Source organism: Oratosquilla oratoria, chromosome 28, assembly GCF_046742065.1.
Source record: "Oratosquilla oratoria isolate Oo_2021 chromosome 28, ASM4674206v1, whole genome shotgun sequence".
NCBI classification, from domain to species: domain Eukaryota; kingdom Metazoa; phylum Arthropoda; class Malacostraca; order Stomatopoda; family Squillidae; genus Oratosquilla; species Oratosquilla oratoria.
In genome coordinates this window covers 31,831,514-31,854,485 of record NC_134804.1, presented here as the reverse complement: position 1 = coordinate 31,854,485, position 22,972 = coordinate 31,831,514, and the positions used below count along the sequence as shown (strand labels likewise).

Below are 22,972 nucleotides of genomic sequence, written 5' to 3'. Positions count from 1 at the left end.
CCCTAGTTGATGATGATGGTCTCTCTGTATATCAGAAGGCCTCTTCCCCCTTATAAAGGAGAAGGGAAGTAGCCAGCTAAGGCATGCACCTATCCAACACCCATTTTATTCACCAGGGGAACATGTTTGAAACAAAATTAAAAATTCCTTTGTCAGTTAAAATCCTCCCTACCATATTTTGTTCAATGTCCCCTAGCAAATGAAATTAATGAATCAGTGTCAACTTCTGTCCCGCAATAAAAATTGTAAAATGTATCGCTGATGGAAAGGGATTTTTTTTTTTTTTTTTTTATGACTTGCATGTCAATTGATAAGGTGTTACATGACACTTTACAAAAGGGATGTCTCATGTCAAATATTTTGTTTACAGGAACGTATACGAGAATTAAACCTGAAAGCAAGGCAGTTTACAGATGCGTTTATTGCCATTCAAACAGGTAATGGTCATGCTGGCCATGCACTCACTCGAAATAGTGCCATTCATGCACCCAACAGCTTACAGGTAAGTAAAACAGTGCTACTTCAACCCTGTCAGCTATCATTTATGGTGATGTGATGAACATGATTTTTTTTTTTTTTTTTTTTTCCTTCATGTGCTTCATTTTATTCAGTATTTTGTTGACTGTGATGTATCTGTACTAAACATATATATGTATATGTATAAAGCCTCCATATTTGCATGTACAATAGCTGAAATGTCATTAGTGTTTTTATTTGTTTCTTGGTAATTACAACACATATGAAAATTTACATCTTTTATTGTCTTAGTTATTATGATTTAAGGTCTTTGTAGAATAAAAAAAAATCCATGCATTATACCAGCTGTACAAGGAAATGAGGAGGTGAGGAGGAGAACAGCAGTGGAAAAGGAGCTGGGAGATAGGATTGATGAAAGAATATTAGGGTGGTTTGGACACATGGAAAGAATGAGTGAAGAAAGACTAGTAAAAGAGGTATGGAAGGCAGATGTGGAGGGAGTGAACATGAGGGGACGTCCTAGGATGAGGTGGATGGATGGGGTGAAGGGGGCTTTGGGGAAGAGGGGAATGTCTGTTGAGGAAGGACGGGAGAGGACAGAAGATAGGGGTGAATGGAGAATGGTTGTATGTGGATGATGTTGTGATTGCATGAGGTGGAATGGGCAGGGGGATGGGGGGTGAGGTAGTATGTGTGAGCAAAATTTGACGCAGCCCGAAGGGATTTCTCCCCGTCCTCTCCTTTTATGCAATGGGGGAACGGAGAGGGGGGGTCGCCGATTTAATGAAGCGGCCTTGCTGTGGATGTGCTATGTCTTGCGACACTGCTTCTGACCCAGGGCAGTGGACAAGGTGCAGGGATGACCCATCATCCAGGAGGTGCTCAGATGAGAGGGAGGGTGGAGGGGTGTGGAGTGTATTCAGGGATGGAATGGGTGGGAATGATTTTATGCCTTTCCCTTTTTGGCTACCTCCCTTGTAAGGGGGAAAAAGCCTTGGTATATATATGTATACAAGGTAAGTAGATAGTGATTGGTTTTGGATGTGTTCATTCAGTCACATGAATAAATCATATAAATTCAGATCCCATTATTGTCATTTAACGGTTCTTGTATTGTCTAATGGCTGGGCAGTGTTCGCCGTGGGGGTCTCCACGTATGCTGAGTCCCGTGGATGTGCGGCACCTCATCACATCACGATCCACAGAAAATCTTACACAGATTCCTCCTGATGGTTCTCCTGGCAGGTAGATATTCGTTGAATATGTATCTAACTTTTACTATATCTTTTTCCTAATATCTTGATTCTTTCATTTATAATTGGCTTCATGTCATCATTAGTGATGCAAAAAAAAATTTTTTTTTAATCGCAAGTTTAAAAAAAACTTGTTTTTTATTTTATTTATTTATTTATTATTATTTTTTTTTTTTACAAGTCCAAGTTTGTTCAGATATTAAATATCAAGTATATGAAAACAGGTGTAAGTACTTGATTCATCCCTCCACATATGTGTATCTACCTTATCCAAAGAGACATCAGATACGGTATAAAAATAAACAAGTAATTGACCTTTTTATTCAGGACTCAGATGCTGCAACACATGTAGATATGGGCCAATATGGCTACCTTACAAAATTTACTCTTAGTATAATCTTCAAAGATTGAACACTCCAAATTTCCTTGTCATGAATGGTTGAGCATACACATAAAATAGGATATACAATAAAGTATGCACAAATTAATCATGGTCTTTGGCCCTGGAAAATAAAAATAAAATATATATATATATATCCTTTTTTTTTTTTTTATAAAAAAAAAATGTCTTTTTTATAAAAAGAAAAACTCATTTTTTTTAGTTGCATCTAGTCATCATTCTCTTTATACCCCCATCTATTTATTTATTATGTTATTTATTGATTCATTTTTCATGTGTTTATGTATATTTATTTTTTATTTATTTATTATTATTATTATTAATTTTTTTCTTCCTTCCATTACTCTGATAGAGCTTTACAAATATTTCCAGGCATGCTTCCCATAGTCTGTCGCTAAGGAGCCTGAGGTATCTATTGATCTACCTACTTAGCTACCAACTTATAACTACCTAGTTCTGCCAAACAGTATCTTGCCAACTACCACCTACCACCACATCCACCATATCTGCATCCACTTAGTAGAGTTCTGTACACCCTATAGCCTTGTTTCTGTTGTGTAGATACTTAGTGTCTGCAGTCCTTCTTACACATAAACAGTCATCATCCTGCAAATGAGTGAATTTACTAACTTTACTACTTTTATTTAACACTATATCATTTGGTATTTTATATCATTATTTTATGACAGACACGGGCAATTGCCTACTTTAAAGCACATATATTACAGCTATTTTGTTGCTGCTCCTATGTGAAGACTTGCACACATGCTTCTTCATAAGATCAGCTTTTCCACAGACTTGGAAGAGCTTATATAATGCTTGAGGGCACTTTAAGTGATAAAGGATAGAAAGTCGATAGTAATAGTAATGTTGCTTATTGTTTGACTGGAAACCTACAGCCCACAGTAGCCTGTGAGTCTTCAGGTCCTTTCAGTAGGAAGAAACTTCAAACAGTTGTATTAATCTGAATCTGTTTCTGTGTCATCAGTTAGGATAAGTAGGATGGGAAACAGTTGACAGTTGTTGGCTCACAAAATGAAGTTGGGAGAAAATAATCTGATATAGAGAGATCTTGGGTCTGATCAGGCAACTGAGTGCCAGCCCCATAGGGATACACCTGTAGATGAATGTTTGATGTGATTTAACATCACAAACTCCCCCCTATTGGGAGGCTAGGACAGTACCCCTTATAGTGGACTTTGTAACGTGGAATTTATTGAACTATGCCCGTAGTTCAACTCGCCCCAAGCAGGGTTCGAATCGTCATCATCTTGATCTTCGCCACAAGTAACGACACCGTAACCTGCTCGTCCAGCGAACATCCAATGTGAAGATGTAATTACCTCACTTTGTGGGTAACAATTTATTGATTGGAAAAAGAAAAAGTGGGTCTGCCTCAGACATTGGCTAGCTGGAGGAGGAGGGGGTGGAGAGCATTTGTTAGTTGCAAGCTCTCCTTGTTGATGAAGTTGGGAGTAAATAGACAAATCTTATTTAAAAAAAAAATACCTTGGGCCTGATCCAGCAACCAAATGCCAAGCCTTCTAGACAATACCTCTGGATGGAAGTAAATATATTATGGATTTTGAAGTTGGGTGGTGGGGAGATGTCTGTCTTGCTGTGGACTACTGGCTGGCAAGTATTTGTCATTGGTTCCAGATGGTAGGATAATTCCATGAATGTTGGTCATAGTAAAACAATACAACCATTGTACTTGGACATAAACATATGTTTTGTGACCAACAATGGCTACCTGCAATTCACAGTCATACAATATAGACGTCATAGAGAACCATCTCCCTGCCACAGTCTTCAAAACCAGTCAATGATATTATTGCTTGCACCAATAATTTTTATTGTCCTTGTTAATGACATGAAGGAAGGAACAACAAGGTATGCCAACATGAGGAGAACAGTAGAATATTGCAAAAAGAACTAGATACTATTTTTGCAAAGAGCCAAGAATGACAAATGAAGTACACTACCAAAAAATGCAAAGTTACAGGAAATGGGGCAATAGTGGTAAAAGGCCATCCCTAGGAAGAGAATCCATTACAAAAGCAGAAGAGAAAGACTTGGGAGTGTTGATAAAAGATAACCTGTCACCTGACAGACATATCAGCAGGATTGTGGGAAAGACATATAAACTACTGCAGAAGATTAAAGTGGTGTTCCATTATATGGATGAAGAGATGATGAAAAAACACATTGAAACCCAGATACAACCAAGACTGGAATATGCATCAGTAATATGGTCCCAGTTATTAGATGATGAGTTCGCATCTAAATATGATAATTTGAAATCAAAGTTATAGATTAAGTTGGAACCATACGTGAATTTGAGTCTAGGTATGTAAGAAAACTAGAGAATAGGAGACAGGTACCCAACGAGCGTTGCTCCTTTCCTGCATCCATGGCACTTTGTATACAAACTAAGCCCCGAGATTTATGTCAGCTTGAGTTACATTTCATTCAGCTTTGACATAAAAGAGCTGAAACCAGGCAACTGCTCCCCTTCTACTTCTATACATTTTTTGTTGATGTAGAAATAGACTCTCACAACACAATAGTCCAGCATTCCTTCCCAGAGTTAGCTATAGAAGGGCCAAAGGACTTGTTACCAGCAGATGTGGAGCTGTAGGTTTCATTCAGTGAAACTTAAGACAGCAATTATTGCTTTATGCTGAACAACATACAAGACATGGCTACTTAAGTCTTACTACATAATAAAGCTAATTGTGGTTAAAATGGAGTTGAAACAGATTTCCATTTGAGACTACCTAGGTAAATCCAGCTATTCTTGGCAGCCATATATACTCTGTCTGTCAGTGTGCAAATTCTGATGCTCTCAAAATGTCTACCATAATCTGGTAAAAAGTTTTGCAGAGTACAGAACCTGGTAAACATAAAGGTTCACAGCATAGGATTAAAGAATGGTCTTGTCCATGTGTTTATTACATTGTTTTGATATATTACCTCCCTTATTGGCTGTTGGTAGGCAAGAAGTGAAGTAACTTTATATTATTAGCCTCATTGCTGGCAACATACTGCTATATGTAATATACAAAAATGGAGCCATGTTTGTGGTTTTCTAGCTCTTATTCTTCAGTTATCATGTCTCGTCCTAAACTCTTATATAGTTCCAGCTTGTGCTATATCATCTAGGCTGAAATGCTTCCTGTTGACATTCTGATTCATTATTGTGCATTTGTCGTGAATAAGAATACCACTAGTTTGTTTCCATGTGTGCCGTGAAAGGTGCCTAAATCGGATGGAGTGGAGTAACAGGGATAACTTTTCCTGTGCCTTTCTTTTGTGATGAGTTGAAGCTTAAACTGACTTTGCCAAACCCCCTTAGAAGGGAGAAAAAGTCATTGGTATATATATATAAATTAATTACTATGAGGTTTCATACAAGGTATGACAAAAACTAATGCTTGCAGTTCTGATAAGCATGTTTTATGTTTTATCCTGTGCTTAGTGGTAGCTCACACAAATGTTTGAATACTGTGAATTTAAGGAGGTACATTTATTTCAATTATTTAAGTCACCCACCATATAAAGGGGAAAGGTCTTTATGTATATATTGGTATATGTAGATTTATTTTTTATCATAACTGTATGAATAGACATGTACCTCTCATATGCATTTCATTTTCAATATAGTTAGGGTTTTCATGGTAGTTTGTAATTCCATACTGGATCTTACAGACCAAAGTGGGTTCGGAAGTCTTTAAGAAGGAAGAAAAAAGGGACCAGTGGCTCAGATGCTGGAGAAGCTGAGGACAAAAAAAAGCAGCAAGAAGCAGAAGCTCTAAAAATGTGTAAAGATAGCAGAGACGAATTAGAACACAGAATGGAAACATTGAGTGTAAGAGGAAGGTAAGATTACTGCAGAAAGAGAAAATGTACACATACACAACGTCAAAGTCTTGCTAGTAATTTTATTTTAGTTCTTTGAATACTATATTTAATGTAGTTTGCATATTTTGTTATGTCTAAGTACTTGGCTGGGTAAATGTACACTGTATATAATGTATTGTGAAACTGACTGCATAATTATGTACAGTAAATATTTCATGGACCAGACTCAAGTAACATCACCCATAGAAAAATACTGAGCTATTTCTTTTTTTTTTTACTTTTGTTGTACCTCCTTAAGACTCTGTCTCATATCTTCCAAAACTCCTGTGACAGGGAAATAAGAGTGCTGCCAGTATGTTTCCAGGTGTGTTGTAAAAGATAACTTGATGGGTTTGAGTGAGGGGATGAGAACTTTACCTTTTTCCAGTATTTTTCTCTTGTGAAGAGTTAGGGCAAAATAGGATCATGTAAGACAACTAACCAAAACTCTAGATACTGGGTCACAGTTACTTATAAGACATGCTCACACCCACCCATCATTGTTTAGAATAGTCTGTCTTATATAGCTGAACATTTGCAGAGTCTTAACACCCTACGAAGCAAAGAGTCTCGTGGCTCTTCTCTATTCAGAAGACAAATCACTTATAGAGAGATCTCTTGTCACCATAGCCAACTGTGCAGCCTTTAGTGTCAATCTGGTAAGATAATAAACACTTGTGTTTTGATGTTTTATATTTGTAAGGCCTGGAATAAATGTTTTTTATACACTAGACAGATGTTTTCTTTGATGCATGGATGATTTTTGATAACTGAACTTTAACATTCTTAATATGGAACTTCAGTTCTTGTTTTCATGTGTCCTTTCTTTGCAGGATTTCTTTCGAGAAGTTGGTTGTTTGTATCGTCTAACTACACTTCTGAGTGACCCAGATATTCGACTGGCAGCTGTACAAACCTTAGGCAATGTAGTGTTATCAGAAGAAAATATAAAGCAAGCCAAGGTAAGTAGTGCATCAAATAGTGCTGATTTCACTTAGTTCAGAGACAGTGCAGTTAGACATAGCACCTCCACAGTATGGCCTAATAGTTGAAGCTGGTTTACCTCCCACTGTCTCATTATTTGTATATGGCAATCACCCCCCCCCTTCAGTCTTGTGGCATACTTCCCATACTAGCTAATCCACTATCCACTATAACAGTTCCTTTTCTCATACACTCCATATGACAACCATCTAACACAGGTGTCTTACCCACTTTCATCTCATTCAGTGCTCTGTAAGAGAACTTACAAGTTACACCATCAAATTGAAGGATTAGTAGATGGAGCCTCCTATCGTCTTAATGAAGCTATTGTTACCTCACATTTCACTAACTAGATACCCACAGTTTTACAGTGGCTGGCACTGATCTCCAGGTCCTCCCATAGAACCCTCTGGAAAGAAGCATTAGACTGTTGTGTGCGTTTTATTAATGTGGAACTGTTTGTATGTCATTAACTTATAGTAGTAGAAAAAATAGAGGAAATATAATTTAAGTTTATGGAGATCTTGCTATCTTGGGCCTAATGAGGAGACTCTAATGTCAGCTCCTTGGTGGTGCACATCCAGATGGAGGTGTCTTGACAAGTTATGTAGATGGACAGCAGGGAGACAATTCTCTTGGACATCCATCTTCCAGGACCATCCCTTGTAGCTATTTGTCCTTGGTCCTCTGAACAAAATCTGTTGGGATTAATCACAGAACCTTGAAAATATTTCACCACGTGGAAGCGGTTCCAAGAGGAGCATGCTCAGAAGAGAATCAAGTCATGAAATTTAATGTTACTGTGATAAAGATTGAATTAGAAACATCATTACTTATTTTGTTGTTCTTTCCTTCGCAGGATTGCATAGGTATCCTGATTGGCTATATCCAGAAGAATCAGTGTGATGAAGCGCTGTGCCTCGCTTCCCTGGTGGTCCTGACCAACATTGCCACCATCACAGAATGGCATGAAGACTTCTGTCCCATCCTGCACAAGTAATTTAATTTTCTCCCTCATATTTTTTATATTTTCTTTCTGCAAGAGAGATCTAGGCCAATGAATTTACTTATCCATTTTTTTAGAGGGGTGGGGTAGTATGTGTGAACAAATTTTGACGCAGCCCGAAGGGATTTTTCCCCGTCTTCTTTATGCATGGGGGGACGGAGAGTGGGGGGTCGCCAATTTAATGAAGCGGCCTTGCTGTGGATGTGCTGTGTCTTGTGACACTGCTTCTGACCCAGGGCAGTGGACAAGGTGCAGGGATGACCCGTCATCCAGGAGGTGCTAAGATAGGAGGGAGGGTGGAGGGGTGTGGAGTGTATTCAGGGATGGAATGGGTGGGAATGATTTTATGCCTTTTCCTTTTTGGCTACCTCCCTTGTAAGGGGGAAAAAGCCTTGGTATATGTATGTATGCCTTTGTATATAGCTAGATTTATTTATTTATTCATTTTTCACATATCTCCTCATGAGGAGATAAGGCAGAGAGTATGATTGGAAATAGAGCTAACAGATAAGATTGATCAGATAATATTTGGATGGTTTGGACATTGATCAAAGAATACCGGGATGGTTTGGACATATATAAAGAATGAGTGAAGACAGACTAGCTGAAAGAGTGTGGAAGGTGGAGGTGGATGGAGTAAGCTTAAGGGAAAGACCAAGAATGAAGTCAATATGTGGGGTGAAAGGGATATTAGTTGTAAGGATCTACTAAGCAGGGAGAGGAAGAAAAGAGAGGTGGGAGTGGAGAATGATGAGTGCATGAGAAATTGGTGCAACCCAGAGGGATTTCTTCTTTTTTGCTCTGTAAGTTCTTTTACTTTCATCTGTACCACATCCACACACATTCAAAGACCCCAAACCTTAGGGTTCTGGTTGGAAAACTCCTCCTAAACTCTCTTATGTCTTTACTTTTTTAAGCAATGTCCCCTTTGGGGCTTCAGGGAGAAGGATGCATAGTGCAATCACCGTCCCATTTTTGTCTCCTTTTATGACTCAAGTTGGAACACTTAGTGGCAGTATGCTTTTCCCCCACCACAGGGTTCAGCGAAATATGAAATACTAAAATATTTATCAAAAATATTCCAGATTATACCACCTGGTAGATATTGGTTCTCCTCATGTCAAATTACAAAGTCTACGCTTGCTGGTCAACATCTCGTGTAACAAAGAAATGATTCCTTCTCTTCTGGCTGCTGAGGTAAGTAACTACCTTGCTCTAAGTTTTGGTGCCCAGGGTTTCTGTATTAAAACTTGAAACACTTATTCTGCTGACCTACCAATTGAATCTACATAACTATTTGTTTATGTCGAGCAGGTTAGAGGGTTACTACCTCCCTACAAGGGAGGTAGCCAAAGGCATAAATCATCCACTCATTTCATCCCCACGTACTCCACTCCCATTCACCACCCCTCCCTCCCTCTTTTCTTGATTGCTCCTGGATGACAGGTCATTCCTGCATCTCAACCAATGCCCTGGGTCATGAGCAATGCCCTAACCCGCTAAGCCAGAAATTGAAAAGAGTGAGGGGTGCTACAGAAATCAACAGTAACATTACTCATTCCAGACAACCATGAGACAAAGAAATGAGTAAAATTGAATAACTATGCCTTTTCATTGGCGAGGGGAGGGGGACATTCTGTAATTGGTAAGAAGCATGGGCTTTGGAGAGCAGAAGGAAACTGTAGTCACACAACAAACAGTACTTGAGAAACCCAATTACACTTCAACAGTTCAGTTCCCAACAACCAAGAAAACAAACATAGACAAACTCCACAAAATAGAGCATTGAGAATAATAACAGGATACACTAAATCCATCCCAGTAGAACATCTGCATACAGAAACCAAAATTGCCCCCATGGAGCATTGCATCAAAATGATAGGTACACCATTCTATGCAAGAGCCCTCAACCCTGCTCATTATCTCACACAATCACATCCAACTGAATGCAACAAAGAAACAGCATCAACATCATATTGAGTTCCCCTGGGAGATAAGAATGCTCAGCCAGACAGTCTAGGGAACGAAAACAATATCATCATATTGCTCAAACATCTACAACAACCTATCACCTGCACCATACAGCCATGGAAGAACACATTTACCATCGTACTCCATCAGCTCCCCCTTTCCCTTACATTAGTCCCATGGAAAAATCCCTCACAGGAGAAGCTAGAACTACATTTAACACAACCGTGTTCCTGGCCACAGGAACAAACTGCCCCAGATCCAACCTTTATACAGAAGACACCAAACACCTCATTGTACACTGCCCCACCCAAGCCATACCTAGATAATATACTTTCTTTCTTGAGTGCGTGTGTGTGTTTTTTTTAATTAGCAGCTGGTGCTAGTTACCTGAAAGGTGTGGATGTCCTGCAAAAGAAAACTGGGCCCATGGATTAATTGATTGTGATTGCTTTTGTAATTTTAGGGTCCCAGAAAGCTTGCAAGTCTGGTTGACATGGAGACTAATGAAGATCTTCTGCTGCGAGTCCTGGTGCTCTTGGGGACGCTTGCTCAAGCAGTGGCCGATGACAAGTTGGACCCCACAACAGATCTGCCTCCAGACTACAAGGCTGCCTCTCCAGACACCATGTAAGTAGACAGCTGAACTTAGACTTTGCTCGAGCTCTGATACATGTCAGAGACTTGAGTTTTCTTCTTGAGGGGACAGCCATTAAAGATTATTATTATTATTTATTTACTTTTTTTCTGTATAGTTCCATTTAATTTATAAGTAGAGGAGGTTTTGTTTTTTGACATTTCTTTTGATTTCGATGTGTGTGATTATGTTAATTATTTTATCATTAAGTCTAGTTTTGTTGCATTGATAGCTTTTATGTGTAAGTTTGATTAGTTGCCTGAAATTGCTTTTTCCTATGTTACTCCATACATTTTTCATAATTTTGAAGTATTTATTAGTGGTTTAAAATGTGTTATGCATGCTTTTATTAGTTTTCTTTTTCTTAAAGTTGATTTTTTAGATTTGCTAACATTGTTAGAGCTAAAATATCCACCTTGATACTACTTGGACAGTACTGTATAATGAACTATCCAGTGTTCTATATGCTTATGAATACTTGAAAGACAGAATTATTTAACATTTATCATGGATGTACACACTCGGAGGAGTGGAATGTCATGTACAAAGGCCTTTGTCCCTTTTTAAGGAAGCATGGCTGGGTTCAATCATACTTCTCCCTCGACTCTTTGTACATACGGATTCCAAAAGACCTTTTCTCCTTTATAAGGAGGTCTGGCCTTGACTCTGTGTGAGAAAAATATGAACGAAAGGGATCCATAAACCCCCATTCTTCCCCAATTTGTTGCTTATTACGACATGCAGGATATTTGTGAGTTTTGCATTGTAATGATCTTATGGTTGTTGGTTAATGGGAAATCAGTAATTCTACAGCCGAATTGAAAGGAAAGCTCTTTAGTGTTGGATCACGTGGGATTTCATTAACCCAGAAACATCTCATTACCTTATAGCTGCCTTATGAATATTATTGTGACAAGAACTGGATTGTTTTGTTGGACTGGGGATTGATCTCATGAATAAACAATATAGTGGTAATTGGTGAAGTAACGTACTGGTGATCTCATTCAGTGTTGAGGCTTCCTTTCTCCCAGGCCTAGATTTAGGTCATAGAATTCCTAAGGCAAATGAGAAGGAATGGCTGAAAGATTTGCAACCCAAATTTGTAATTCACAACAGCAAACATATTGATAATTAATCACACAAAGTTTGGCAAGTTTACATTATTATTAGTACATAAATCCATACACTAAAAGACCCTTCGCCCTTTAGGGGGATGATAACACTGGGTAACAATTTTTTTTTTTTTTAAATCTTCCAGGGTTTTCCAGCGGAATTAGACTAATTGTGATGCTCTGAGTCCGAAAATGCCCTTGGTTTTTCTCAATCAGGTCAGGATTGTTCGCTACAGACATTTAAGAAAAAAACGATATTTCGTCCAAAAACCCAATTTCTGCGGATCATAAAAATTCGGTTTTTCCGTTTTCCTGGGGAAATAAATGTCAACGTATCCAAATTCATTAATTTTTTATATACTCACGTAACATGTGCGTTACGTGACACAAAAGTTCGGAGTTCACGGCGTAAATCGCCGTTTCCTCGAATTTCGTGTGTGAGCAGCTGCTGGGTTCTCTCTTCAGCGACCAGCAGTAGTCCGCAAGCATGACTGCGTCCCACCTCCCCTGGTACCTCTCCTCCATTTGACGCATGTCCTGATGGAACCTTTCTCCCTGCTCGTCGCTGACCGCACCAAGGTTTTCAGGAAACTTCTCCATGTGTGAGAACAGGAAATGCATCTTTATACTCATCAAACACCCGAGGTTTTGGAAGTTCTTTATCATGCTGTTGATGAGTGTGGCGTGGTTTGCTGCCTTCTTGTTCCCCAGGAAGTTGTTCACCACCTGCACAAACGACCTCCAGGCGGCGCACTCTAGCGTGTTCATGGAGTTTTCGAACTCTGTGTCCTTGATGAGCTGCCGTATCTGTGGGCCATCGAAAATGCCGGCCTTCAGCTTCTCAATGGTCACTCCAGGGAAGGCTCGCCACAGGTAGTTGAAGCACCTCCCATCCTTGTCCAGAGCACGCGTGAACTGTTTCATTAACCCAAGCTTGATGTGAAGCGGTGGGAACAAAATCTTTTCCCGGTCAACAAGAGGTTCGTTTATGATGTTGCTCGCCCCAGGTACTAACTGCTCTTGCGCCGGCCACTCTTTCTTCACATAGTGCTGGGCTCTGTCTCGACTGTCCCACTTACATATAAAGCATGGGTACTTTGTGTACCCGGACTGCTGACCAAGTAGAAAGTTCACCATCTTAAGGTCGACGCAGATGAATCATTGGTGCTGCTCATATTGGATTTTGTAGAGCACGTACTTGACTGCTTCATATTTCTCTTTGAGAGTTGTGGAGTGCACAAGAGGAATTGAGGCGAACTCGTTCCCGTTGTGGATGAGCACACTCTTCAAAGAGCGCTTGCTACTGTCTATGAAGAGTCGCCAATCTCTCGGATCATATTGAGGAGCGCCGAGTTTAACAAGAAGACCGGCGACATCTCGGCAGTACACGAGGTCTTCCTCCTGGCAGAAGTAGCCCATGTAGTCCTGATGCCTTCTACGAAAGAACGTGATACGCGTGTCCTCGCCGAGTAGATTTTTCTCTTTGAGTCTGGAGGCCAACAGCTCGGCGGAAGTCTTCGACAAACTGAGATCCCGAACCAGATCATTAAGCTCACATTGTGAAAAGGGCTGCGGACCATCTTGTGTTTCATACTCTTCTTTTGTATCTCCTCCCTCATATGCAGTGGTGGCCTCGTTGTCGCTGTCAGGAAGCTCTCTGCACGCTGGTACAGGAGGTTCTTCACAGTGAGCAACTGGACGGCGGGCAGATGGAAGGTCGGGGTACTGGAGGCTGCTCCGATTCTTCCGGTTGATGCCAGTAGTATTGATGGCGCAGAAGTAACAATCCGATTCATGGTCAGACGGCTCCCTCCAAACCATCGGAATCCCAAACTTCAGTGAAGTTTTCGTGCCCTTCGTCCACCACCGGAGGTATTCCACGCACGTCATGCACACCGTGTGCGGTGCCCAGGACTTATCTTGGTCACCCAGCTTGACTTGAAAGTAAGCCTGGTATGCGCACTTCACAAAGCTTGTGATGCTCTTCCTGTGCATTGACAGCGTGTATTCTCCGCAAATGTAGCAGAAAATGTCAGGATTATTCCTGCATGACCGTCGCGCCGAAGCCATATCAATACCCTGAAAAGAAAGAAATAAGTCAATTAGTCAATTTCAAACAGAAACACACCAGAAGCAACCATTTATATATGAATAATTCGCTATATTCTTCAAGAAAAATAGGATTGAACTCAAAACCCTTCAAATTATCATATGTATAGCTCGTCAGGTAGGCCTATGGCTGTATCTCAAAAAGTTGACCTGATTGAGCAAAACCAATGTGATATTCGGACTCAGAACACCAAAATTAGTCTAAATCAGCTGAGAAACCCCTGACGATTTTTTGGCTGTTACCCAGTGTAATTAATGATTCAGTTTAATGTTACAAATCCCCCCCCCTTCCTATCAGGAGGCTAGGATGGTGCCCCTTACAGAAGACTTTGTAGTGTGGAATTTAATGAACCATGCCTTTGGTCCAACTCACTCATAGCAGGGTTCAAACTGCCGTCACCTCGACCTCTGTCGCAGGTAGCAATGCTATAACCCACTTGGCCAGTGAGCATCCTGAAAGCCCACACTCATCCAAAACCCATCTCTTGTTCTTTCCATCTTAACTCCTGATGGGTGAAGGGTCACCTCTGCATGGGTCAAAGGCTATGCAGCAAGACACTACCTCCACAGCAGGGCCTGGTAGCCTAAGCTGGCTTAATCCCACAACTGCATTGCATGCCCTCCCCAACCCAACATCCACTTGAGAAATATACAGAGCAGACAAGAAGAAATCCCTTTGGGCCACATCATTTATTCATCCATTTACAACTGCTCTCCACTTGCACCTGTCTCTCCCTTCCTTGCTCAACAGCCATTTCTGTTGGATCCAGTGTCACTTCACCCCATCCATCCACTTAATTTTTTGTCTTCTCAAGTTCCCTCCATCCACCTCCACCTTTCACAATTTTTTTTTTCCTCTAATCTTTCTTAATGATTTTAATATGCCCTAAACATCTAGGTATTTTCTGATCATCCTTATTTATCTACTCTCTTTCCACCCCCACTCTGTGCCTCACCTCACTATCCATCCTTGTAACTCTCACCATACTTCTAAGACACTTGATCTCAAACACATAGAAATTCTTCTTTTCTGCTTCCCTTAGACACCAAGTGTGCCCCATACAGTATTATGGGCACAGTCACCCCTTCATATGGTCCTCTCCTTGGTTTCATCCCCAGATACCTATTTCTCATGGGATTCTTCATTCTCCCCTCTTCATTCTCCACTCCTCCATTCCCTGCTACATGTGACCCTAAATACTTAAAACTCTTCTTCCTTTAGCCACTCTCCTTGAAAACAAATGTCCAACTCAATGTTGTCTTCTTGCCTTGTTCATCCCATCACCTTACTTTTGTCCCCATTCACTTTCAGCTTTTTCTCACACACACTCTCCCAAACTCTGCCACATCTAACCCAACTACAAGTGCAGTGTCACCCTCAATTCCCAGTTCCTACCATTCTCATTTACCAGCTCCAAAACCCTCCCCATTGCCCTCAAACTTACCACCTGTACCACTCCATCCATCTACTTGTTTAACAATCAAACACAAACCTAGTACAACCTCGAGTCCAACACGTGATCCAAGACCATGGTGAAACTACATCACAAACCAATCACTCTCTTCAATCCCAACCCTAACACAAGTTCTACTGTATGCTCTCACCCAGCCATAGTATACATCCACCCTTCATCCATCTCACACCCATCCAAACCCATCTGTTGTCCCTTTTATCTTAGCTCCTTGCAGATGAAGAGTCAGCCCTGACCCTGGCCCACTGTTCTACAAGCTCTCCTACTTGTGAAAAAAATTTCACTGACCCATGCATCCTTTTCCATATTCCATACTTAGGGAACACATCCCACAATACCTTCATATCAGCCCTGTCATACATCTTCTCTAAATCAATAAAAACCTGAACAGCATCCTTAACTTTGGCCAAAAAGTTCTTGTAAATCTGCCTTACCATGAAAATATTATCTACCCTCTTACTTTCCTAAACCCACTCTGTTCTTCCCCAGTTACTTTTATTTCCCTTTTAATCCTCTTGGTTAACATCCTTCCATATACCTTCTCAACTTTACTTCAGAGACTGATTTCTCTATAACTACTGCATTCATATGTGCCCTTATTTCCTACATATAATGAAACTTTGCATTCTTTAGTCCTCTGGTACAATTCCCTCCCAAGGCACACATTAAACAACCTCAATAGAATTTTTTTTTTTTCTTTTATATACCAAGGCTTTTTCCCCCTTCCAAGGGAGGTAGCCACAAAGGGGAAGGCATAAAAACACTCCCACCCATTTCATCCCTAAATACACTCCACACCCCTCCCACCCTTCCTCTCATCTGAGCACCTCCTGGATGACGGGTCATCCCTGAACCCTGCCCACCGCCCTGGGTCAGAAGCAGTGTCGCAAGACACAGTACATCCACAGCAAGGCCGCTTCATTTAATCGGCGACCCCCCTCTCCGTCCCCCTTTGCATATAAGGAGAGACGGGGAGAAATCCCTTCGGGCTGCGTCAAAATTTTACTCACACATACTACCCCACCCCCCACCCCCCCGCCCATTCCTCCTCATGCAGTCACAACATCATCCATATACAACCATTCTCCACTCACCTCTGTCTTCCGTCCTCTCCCTTCCTTCCTCAACAGACATTCCCCTCTTCCCCAAAGCCCCCTTCACCCCATCCATCCACCTCATCCTAGGACGTCCCCTCATGTTCACTCCCACCACATCAGCCGTCCAAACCTCTTTTACTAGTCTTTCTTCACTCATTCTTTCCATGTGTCCAAACCATCCTAATATTCTTTCATCAACCCTCTCTCCCAAATCCTTTTTCACCCCTGTTCTCCTCCTCACCTCCTCATTTCTCACTCTATCTAGCCTAGTAACCCCCACCATACTTCTCAGACACCTCATCTCAAACACATTCAAACTCCTTCTCTCTTCTTCTCTTATGTTCCACGTTTCTGCCCCATACAGTGCTGTTGGCACAATCACTCCTTCATACAGTCTCCTCTTCGCATCCATTCCCAAATGTCTATTTCTCATTACACTCTTTAAACCACCAAGGCATTTACTCGCTTCTCTCAATCTACATTCTACCTCCACCTTCACTCCACCTTTTCCTGCTACACTTGCACCCAAGTATCTAAAACTATCCACTTCCTCCAGTCGCTCTCCCTTAATGTTCACTTCCAGTCTACTGCCACTTTCACCCCTTGTACATCTCATCACCTTACTTTTACCCACATTTATCTTTAGCTTTCTTCTATCACATACTCTCCCAAACTCTGCCACCAGCATCCTCAATCCCTCCTCTGACCCTGCCACAAGCGCAGTGTCCGTCCGCAAACAACAGCTGGCTCACCTCCCACTTTTCTCCATTTTCTTTAAACCATCTCCAATCCCTGACTCACTACCCTAGCAGTCACCTCTCGCACCACCCCATCCATGTATAAGTTGAACAGCCAGGGCGACATAACGCATCCTTGACGAAGTCCCACCTTTACTTCAAACCACTCACTCTCTCCTTTTCCAATCCTAACAATTGCTCTACTACTCACATAAAAACTCTTGACAGCTCCCAAAAGCTTTCCTCCTATCCCATAAATCTGCATAACCTCCCACAGTGCCTTTCTGTCTACCCTATCATAAGCCTTTTCCAGATCCATAAAAGCCCAAAAAACATCCTTCCCCTTACCTATAGCTTTCTCACATATCTGTCTTACCACAAAGATCTGATCTACACAACCTCTACCCGTCCTAAATCCACACTGTTCCTCACCAATTACTCCTTCTGTTCCTCTCCTAATCCTCTCAATTAAGATTCTCCCATAAGCCTTCCCTACTACACTCAACAGGCTAATCCCCCTGAAATTACTACATTCACACTTGTCCCCTTTTCCCTTGTAAAGAGGAACTATACAGGCACTACTCCAGTCCTCCGGTACTCTACCCTCTCTCCAGCAAACATTAAATAATCTCACCAACCAGTCCACCATCACTGAAACCTCCCTTTTTCAGACATTCTGCATGACATCCATCCAGACCAGGTGCCTTACCTGCTTTTCATCATCTTTACAACTGCCTTCACCTCATCCTTCCTTATTTCTCCTCCATTCTCCTCACTCATCACTCTCATTTTTCTTCGTATTTCCCCACTGCAGCTATCTTTCCTTCCCTATCCTTCCTTCACATTCAGCAACTCCCTAAAATATTCTGCCCATCTTCCCCTCACTGCCATCTCTTCCATTATCAACTCTCCATCTGTACCTTTTACCTTTTCTTCCCTACTTGATTCGCCTCCTCTTCCTCTCTTAATTTCTTTCCAAAACATCTTTTTATTACTTTCAAAATTTTCTGTCATACTCCTACCCCCATTTTCACATCTCCTCTCCACAATAACTGTTCCTTCATGAAATACTCCACATGATAACCATCTAACCCATGTGGTCTTTGTACTACATCTTTTCTTGCAGCAATTCTCTGAAATAGTCCACCCATCTTCCCCTTACTGCCTTCACTTCCAATAACATCCTTTTCATCTGTACCTGACTTACTCTCTCATTCTCTTAACTTCCTTTCAAATTATCTTTTTATTCTTTTTCAAAGATCTCCATCAAACACCTGTCCCACTTTACATCTGCTATCCTCTTTGCCACCCTCATCTAGCAAGTTGCTTCTCGTTTCACCTTTCTGTGGCTCTCATATGCTTCCCTAGTTCTACTTTGCAACTAATCTTAAGTTTGCTTATTTTCCTCTAGTTCTGCCTTTATATCTTCATCCCACAATTTGCTGCCTTTCCATCTGTTCGCTCCCATCCTGTTCATCCCACATACCATTTTTGCAAATTTGTTCACTTTGTCTTTGAAACATACCCATTCTTCCTTTACTCCTGTGTTTTATTCTTCAACCTCCTGTGCTTCTTTCAATTTCTCCTAGTATTCCTCCTTTTTTTTCTTTTTAAAGTACTGTGTGAATGTAGTAATTTTAGAGGAATCACTCTGCAAAGTGTTGTTAGTAATGTATAAGGGAGAGTAATAACTGAGAGGATTAGAAAGGAAATGGAAGGAGTAACTCAAGAACAGTGTTGGGAGAAAAGGGTGCATAGATCAAGTATTTGCAGTAAGACAGATATGTGCAAAGTTTTTGGCCAAGGGTAAGGATGTCTTTTGGTCCTTCATGGACTTTGAGAGGGTATATGTCAAGGTTGTCATTGAAGTGATATGGAGCATGTTGCAGATGTATTGGAGAAGGGGAGGTCTCTTGAAGGTAGTAAGAAATTGTACACGATTAGTAGAACTTGTGTAGGGTTCATGAGTAGTGAGTATGAATGATTTGAGGTGAAGGTAGGGCTACATCAGGCTTGGGTGATGTTGTCATGGTTGCTCATCATATTTGTGATTAGGGTAGTAAAGGAGGTAAAAAGAAGTTCCAGACAGGAGTTTGAAGTTGGTAAGTGAGAGCAAAGGAAAATGGAATTTGAACCAAAGTTGGCATTTGTAGATGACACAGCTCTTGTGGCTGATTGTAATGAGAAACTGAAGGATTAGTGGCTGAGTTTGAAAGAGGGTTTGAGAGAAACTTGAAAGTAGATGTGATGAGATGTATAAGGGGTGATGATGGTAGCAGGTTGAACTTAAATTTGAAGGGTGTGAGGCTGGAAGAAGTGTAGAGTTTCAAATAATTGTGGTCATATGTGACAGTGAATGAGGGGATGGATGTGGAGGTGAATTATAGAGGAAAGGAGGTAAGTAAATGTCTAGATGGAACAAAAAGGACTATGAGAAATAAGTGTCTGGAGATGAGTGCAGAGAGAAGGTAAGATGAATGGTGAATGAGTTTGGATGGGTATGGCACAGGTGTGTGCTTTGACTTAGCCAACCACCTTATAAGGGAAAAGGCACTTTGGTGTGTTTGTATATATGTACGTATGTATAAAACCTGAAATCCCAGAACATAAAGTTAAATTGGTCAATATACCACATTGCTTTTCTTGAGATGCAATTTGTAGACTGGAGAGGCTAGTGGGTAGTTGTGCTTAAGTGCCCTGTGGCTGGCAGCCCTCTCCTCCTCGTAATAATGGCCCAGTGAGATGTCTGTCCTTTGTGTGCCTCTCTGGTGTACTCGTCTTTTGTCCCTGGGCTGTTTTCATCTTCACAGAGCAAGGTGCTGTGCATCAATTTTTTTTTCTGCTTGTTTGCTTCTGCTTACATTTGATCAGTCATTCTCATGTGTAACACTTTTTCTGAAATATAATCTTGTACTCTTGCATCACTATAGATTGACATGGACTGTGAAAAGTACTGGATCTGTCTCACAGCTTTCTGGTTTGACCTAATGAACATTTTGGGCCTTTTTTGTACTCTGTTATGGAATTTGATGGTTGAATATTTTGTTATGTACCCCTTATTTGCTTCCAACATTAGGACAAATGCTTTCAAGATATTTGATGGCTTTTCAGAAAACATATGCAGACATCATTTCAGTTTGCATTAATTGACTCGTGCATGGCTTTTACAAGTACGATGACCCATTTAGACCAGAGAGGTTCTCTGCATTCCCTTCTGCATTCCCAAGCTGTTCTGGACTAGTTGTTAGCATTTGGCACCTTATGAAAAAAAAAAAAAAAAAAAAAGTGCAGAGCCAGACAGCTGATGTATTAAAAGACTAAAATAAAAACACAATAATGAAAATATTTTAAATAAAATTTGATGTAATATAATCATAAGTTTAAGCAGGAGGAGGGGAGGGTGATGTAAGGGACAAGTGTAAAGGAAGAGGCATTATGGACATTTTTGAAAAGGAAATTGTGAAAAATCAAAGGAAGATCATCATTACAATTTTATCTGCCAACCCCCTTCATGGTGGGAGCGGAAGCTTAAACAAGATTCCCCCCCTTGTTTTTTGTATTATTGTATCAGCCTAGCAGTGGTGGATTGGGGTGGGGGATGGAGGCTACAGAGTACATCTGTTTAAAAACGTCATCTATATTTACAAAATTATCAGTGATTATTGCTGCAACAAAGCTTATGATTAGATAGCAAAGATTGTCCAGCGCTTGATGGAATAATCAAGCTAAATTGATACTATGTTAGCTACATCATATGTAATTTATTTTGAATTTATTCTGAGATGTTTAATTTTTAAATGCAGAAACTCATGAAGTTCAGTCATATTCATTATATTTGAAATATATTGGAAATATAGATTAGTGTTTTTTAATGTAAAATCATGTTTTATTTTTTTATGACGTTTAGCATTTCTAAAATGGAAAAATAACAAGGTTTCACATATTTTACAACTTCAAGTGTGCCAGGTTTTTCAAGTGAGTGCTTGGTTTGTTTTTATTATATTTTTGTTAATAAAAGCACTGGGTAAATGATTATGTGGAAAGTTTATATTATAGCCAACATTTTCCCAAACACTATTTTTCATGTTTATTGAATAGACACATAGCCACTCCTTTAACAAGAAATTATGGGTATCATGTTATTTGTTAAATATAGTTATTAGTTGAAATACCCATAGGTGGACAGTACCAAGTTATATAAGTGCTGAATTACAGTATGAAATCACTTTTTGTGTACCAACCTCTGTAGTGTCACTATTTTTACATGGACCTTATTAGTACCTGTATTGAGATTGTCTAACATTTCAGTACAATATCCACCAGTATAGTTTGTGTTGATAGTACAGGGCATATGAATTTGCTGGGTCCATGTTGAAACAGTGTTGCTACTGTAAATTGTTTTATATTCCTTAGTAATGGAATTTCATAAAACTTTGATTATGATGGTGTTGTTCACTAATAATCAGTTTTGAAATCATGTTATGATATTTGTTTCTCAGGAATAATTGACTAGTTTTAATTAATTCAATTAGGCATTTTTAAAGTAATCTGGATTAATTTCTATTTGTTTAGTTTTGGTTTAAGTCCTACACATTCAACAATTTAGAATTTATTCCTGAAGAAGTTTTCCCACTATTACGCATACATTTCAACTTGCCAGCTGAGGCAGTGCAAGTTCATATGAACCAATAGTACTCATTACTCAGTACTTTTCTAGTGATTTTCAAGAACTTGTAAAGATTGAGGGATGTAGGAATGCTGCCCTAGGGCAGTCTTGAGGTTAATTCAATTTTGAGTCACCATAGAGATGATCCAGTTCGTTTATACAGGTAACTAGTTTAAGAATACGCTTGTTTACCCATGAGTTCCGAGCCAGTAGGGTGGCTCGGACATTAATAGCAAAAAGCGTTTCCCAACGCTTGTTATCTAGCTCACTCTATGGAGCTGAGCCGAGTCCTACAGTCTCCTATAGTTGATCTTGGCTCAGCATATGCTACAATCAGCATATGCTACAATACTCATTGAAACCCTGATACATCCAAGACTGGAATCTGCATCAGTAGTATGGTCCCCACACAGAGTGAAGAATATAAGCAAGATTGAGAGAATGCGAAAGGCAGCAACCAAAATGGTCCTCAGCTTGACAGATAAACCATATGAGGAAAGACAGTACTGGGTCTACCAACTTTGAAAAATTGGAAAGAAAGAGGTGACATAATTACAGTGTTCAGGTCACTAAAGGAAATGGATTGCATTGATAGGAGAGATCTCCTGATTAATTATGGGAGGGCTTTTAAGAGTTCATGGAAGTAAATTAAGAAAGACCACATGTCAAAAGGATGTGAAGAAATAGCTTTCCATGTGTGGAATAGCTTAGAAGGTGATATAACCCAAGCTCAAACAATACAAGAGCTCAAATCTAAATATGGTAATTAGAAATCAAAGATATAGATTAAGTTGGAATCATACATGAATTCAAATCTAGGTATATTAGAAAATTAGAGAATAGGAGACAGGACCCAATGAGCATTGCTCCTTTTCTGTATACTATAATTAGGTATACACCAGCTTCCACAATTCTTCAAGAAGGCAGAGGAGGTCTTCCAGGAGATTGGCTCATTACATGACACCATAGCAGTGCCTCAAGTTTGTAGGCGGCAAACGTACTGAGCGAATGTACCCTTCCAGATACCTGAGGAATATTAACATTGATCTGTCTATATCCCGTTCCTTGACCAGGTGTACATGTGTGTGTGTGTGTATATATATATACACACACACACACATATATATATATATATATATATGCATGAGGGG

The 22,972-nt window shown here is 40.1% G+C and overlaps 1 protein-coding gene across 2 annotated transcripts in view; it reads left to right on the top strand.

Moving 5' to 3' along the window:
• The window catches only part of LOC143040284 (uncharacterized), a 46,906-nt gene that overhangs the window by 7,115 nt on the left and 16,819 nt on the right, over positions 1–22,972 (top strand). Inside the window, exons 3-11 of one of the 2 annotated variants that reach the window (XM_076211115.1) lie at positions 371–502; positions 1,610–1,722; positions 2,503–2,538; positions 5,842–6,012; positions 6,575–6,692; positions 6,867–6,995; positions 7,877–8,013; positions 9,109–9,220; positions 10,458–10,621. In XM_076211115.1, coding sequence (XP_076067230.1) covers positions 371–502; positions 1,610–1,722; positions 2,503–2,538; positions 5,842–6,012; positions 6,575–6,692; positions 6,867–6,995; positions 7,877–8,013; positions 9,109–9,220; positions 10,458–10,621 — 1,112 coding nt within the window. The remainder of the gene's footprint in view (positions 1–370; positions 503–1,609; positions 1,723–2,502; positions 2,539–5,841; positions 6,013–6,574; positions 6,693–6,866; positions 6,996–7,876; positions 8,014–9,108; positions 9,221–10,457; positions 10,622–22,972) is intronic. The other variant, XM_076211116.1, reaches the window with a different exon arrangement.